Genomic DNA, 2,180 nt, shown 5'->3' with positions numbered 1-2,180 from the left:
GCAGGAACACGGACTGGCGCTCTCAGATACTTGGCTAATACTTCCTTTGGCAAGAGAGGGGTCAGTTCAGTTACCATGGTTGATGCATGGAGGCATTTTCCTTCAGGTCAAACTGGCAACTGCCTTAGGGTTTTTCTTCCACCTTCTTCTTCGTCAGAGCCCTTGCTCCCCACGGCGATTGTCTGGACATATTTCTAGCCAGTCAATTCCTGCCACTGTGAGGACCTCGGGCACTGGCAGCACCTCAATCTCTCCTGTGTTCTGTCTCAAGCAAATAAACCATTTTGTTTTCACAAGACTGAAAACTGTTAGTTTACTTCAGGTCTCTGAGCAAAACACAGAGGGTCATCTATTTGAAACTTAATGACCTGTGAAGTAGAGAAGGTCGATCAAATGACCATCTCCATTTTCTAGAAAACTAAAAAGCAACTGTATATGTTAGGATTTGTTTCAGCTTTATATACATACATGAGGAATGTCAGTATGTCATTTTTAACATTTCCTCTGTTGTAATAGTACCGTACAGTTATACTGTTTTGAAGAGTTATGCTAACCTCTCAAGTTACCGAAAGCATTAGCCAAGGATATCTGGCAGAATGAAACTTTCTAGGAAACTGTGTTTCATTTAAATCCAGGAGCAAACTGTGAAGCAGATCACTTTTAAAGATCGATGTCCATTTTTTAAAAATGCCTCTTTAATTATAGCTAGCCTAAAACGTTATGACCATTAGTGTTCAGTTTTAGTGTCTATGTAAGCCTGCAGTAAGGCATGACAACAGATTACTGCAGCAGCAGGTAAATCCTCCTTTGTTTCTTTTGTTAAAAAATACTGCTACTTACAGAAATTTTATATAGATGTACAGAAAATACTTTTTTTTTTTAATTGCCCAAAGTCATCTCCTTTAGGTCATCCACGCTACTGGTGTGGAATTCACTGAACAGGCAAGAAATCCAGTATGAACCAGAATGTACTGGTCAAACAATCCACATAACTAGCACACATACCAGTAGGTCACACAGTAAGTCTGAAGTAAAACGAAATTCAAAAAAAAAGTCATTAGAGACTGAGAAGTCATTAGCCTTTGGCTTTCTCTGCTACATGATACTGTTTCCACTCTGGAAGTATTAGTGTAATACCTGAATGTTGCTCGCATCTGTTCTCAAGGAGTCCAAAGTGACAGGACCAGGATACCTGCCTGTGCCACACTGCTCCCCAGACAGGACTTTCACAAATTTATTAGGTTTTTTTGTTCTTGATTTCTTTTTTATTAACCTCATTATATTTTATCTATCCACTTTCTTGCCCCACGATGTTTTTCATGGAACTATGTCACAATCATTGAATTTTCTTTGTCTGCGGAGAAAGATTTTACTATTCCCACACTCCAAATTAAGTAGGACTGTAAAATCGGAGCTGAGACTCTGCAACAGTCCAGCCTTTGGCTTCTCTACTGTAACCGATAAAGATAAACTGCTTTTCCAACTTCTGTTTGAATTGGCTGCTACTTTCAACACAGATGAAATCTGACAGGAGTAATCAGGTTTTAAAAACATTTCTTCAACTCCAGCAGGCAAGAACATTTTTCAGAAAGAGTCCTTTTTTTTCTTTTGGAGATTGAGGATTAAACATACCTTAAAAGGAAGGAGCAGGAGGAGAGAATAGCAGTGTGTATATGGATGAAAGTCAGCTGAAAATTAATCGTTTTACATACCATCATCTTTTTATGATCTGGAAACTCCAGGCCAAAATAGTCGCCTTCAACAAGGTTCAGGTGGTTGCAAACAGCATCATGAAGAACTTTCCCTGGAGCTCTTTGCTGTAAGAGGAAAAGAAAGCCTAGGGTTACAAAGATGCTTTTAATTAGTAGCAGAAAAGTTACTGTGCTGAGAAATGGTTCAGCAAACACCATTGTCAAAACAGTTTACAAAATCAGTAGATATTCCAACCACACCCACAGGGCAGCTGACAATAACACTAGTTTTAAAACTACAAAAAATATCCATCCATCCCTGGATGGCAGCTCAGAATCCATCTTTAGTGCATTTTTATTTTTGAGGGAAAAATATTATGAAATCAAAATGGTAGAAGACGGGGACTTGGGATATAGTTTTCTTACATCTGACATGTAAATGTGCAATGCAGTAAGGTGCCGGTCTCTAGGCTATACTGCTACTATGAA

The 2,180-nt window shown here is 38.8% G+C and overlaps 1 protein-coding gene across 1 annotated transcript in view; it reads right to left on the bottom strand.

The window, feature by feature from the left end:
* Window positions 1-1,817, bottom strand: part of LOC104620449 (FERM, RhoGEF and pleckstrin domain-containing protein 1) — a gene marked incomplete at its 5' end in the record, with an annotated part of 41,556 nt that extends 39,739 nt beyond the window's left edge. The window contains one exon of the mRNA XM_010286673.1: window positions 1,713-1,817. Coding sequence (XP_010284975.1) covers window positions 1,713-1,817 — 105 coding nt within the window. The remainder of the gene's footprint in view (window positions 1-1,712) is intronic.
* Window positions 1,818-2,180: the final 363 nt, after the last annotated feature.

Source organism: Phaethon lepturus, unplaced genomic scaffold, assembly GCF_000687285.1.
Source record: "Phaethon lepturus isolate BGI_N335 unplaced genomic scaffold, ASM68728v1 scaffold1495, whole genome shotgun sequence".
In the NCBI taxonomy this organism is placed as follows: domain Eukaryota; kingdom Metazoa; phylum Chordata; class Aves; order Phaethontiformes; family Phaethontidae; genus Phaethon; species Phaethon lepturus.
Note: the sequence above shows the minus strand (reverse complement) of the source record. Positions and strands in the feature narration are given on the sequence as shown.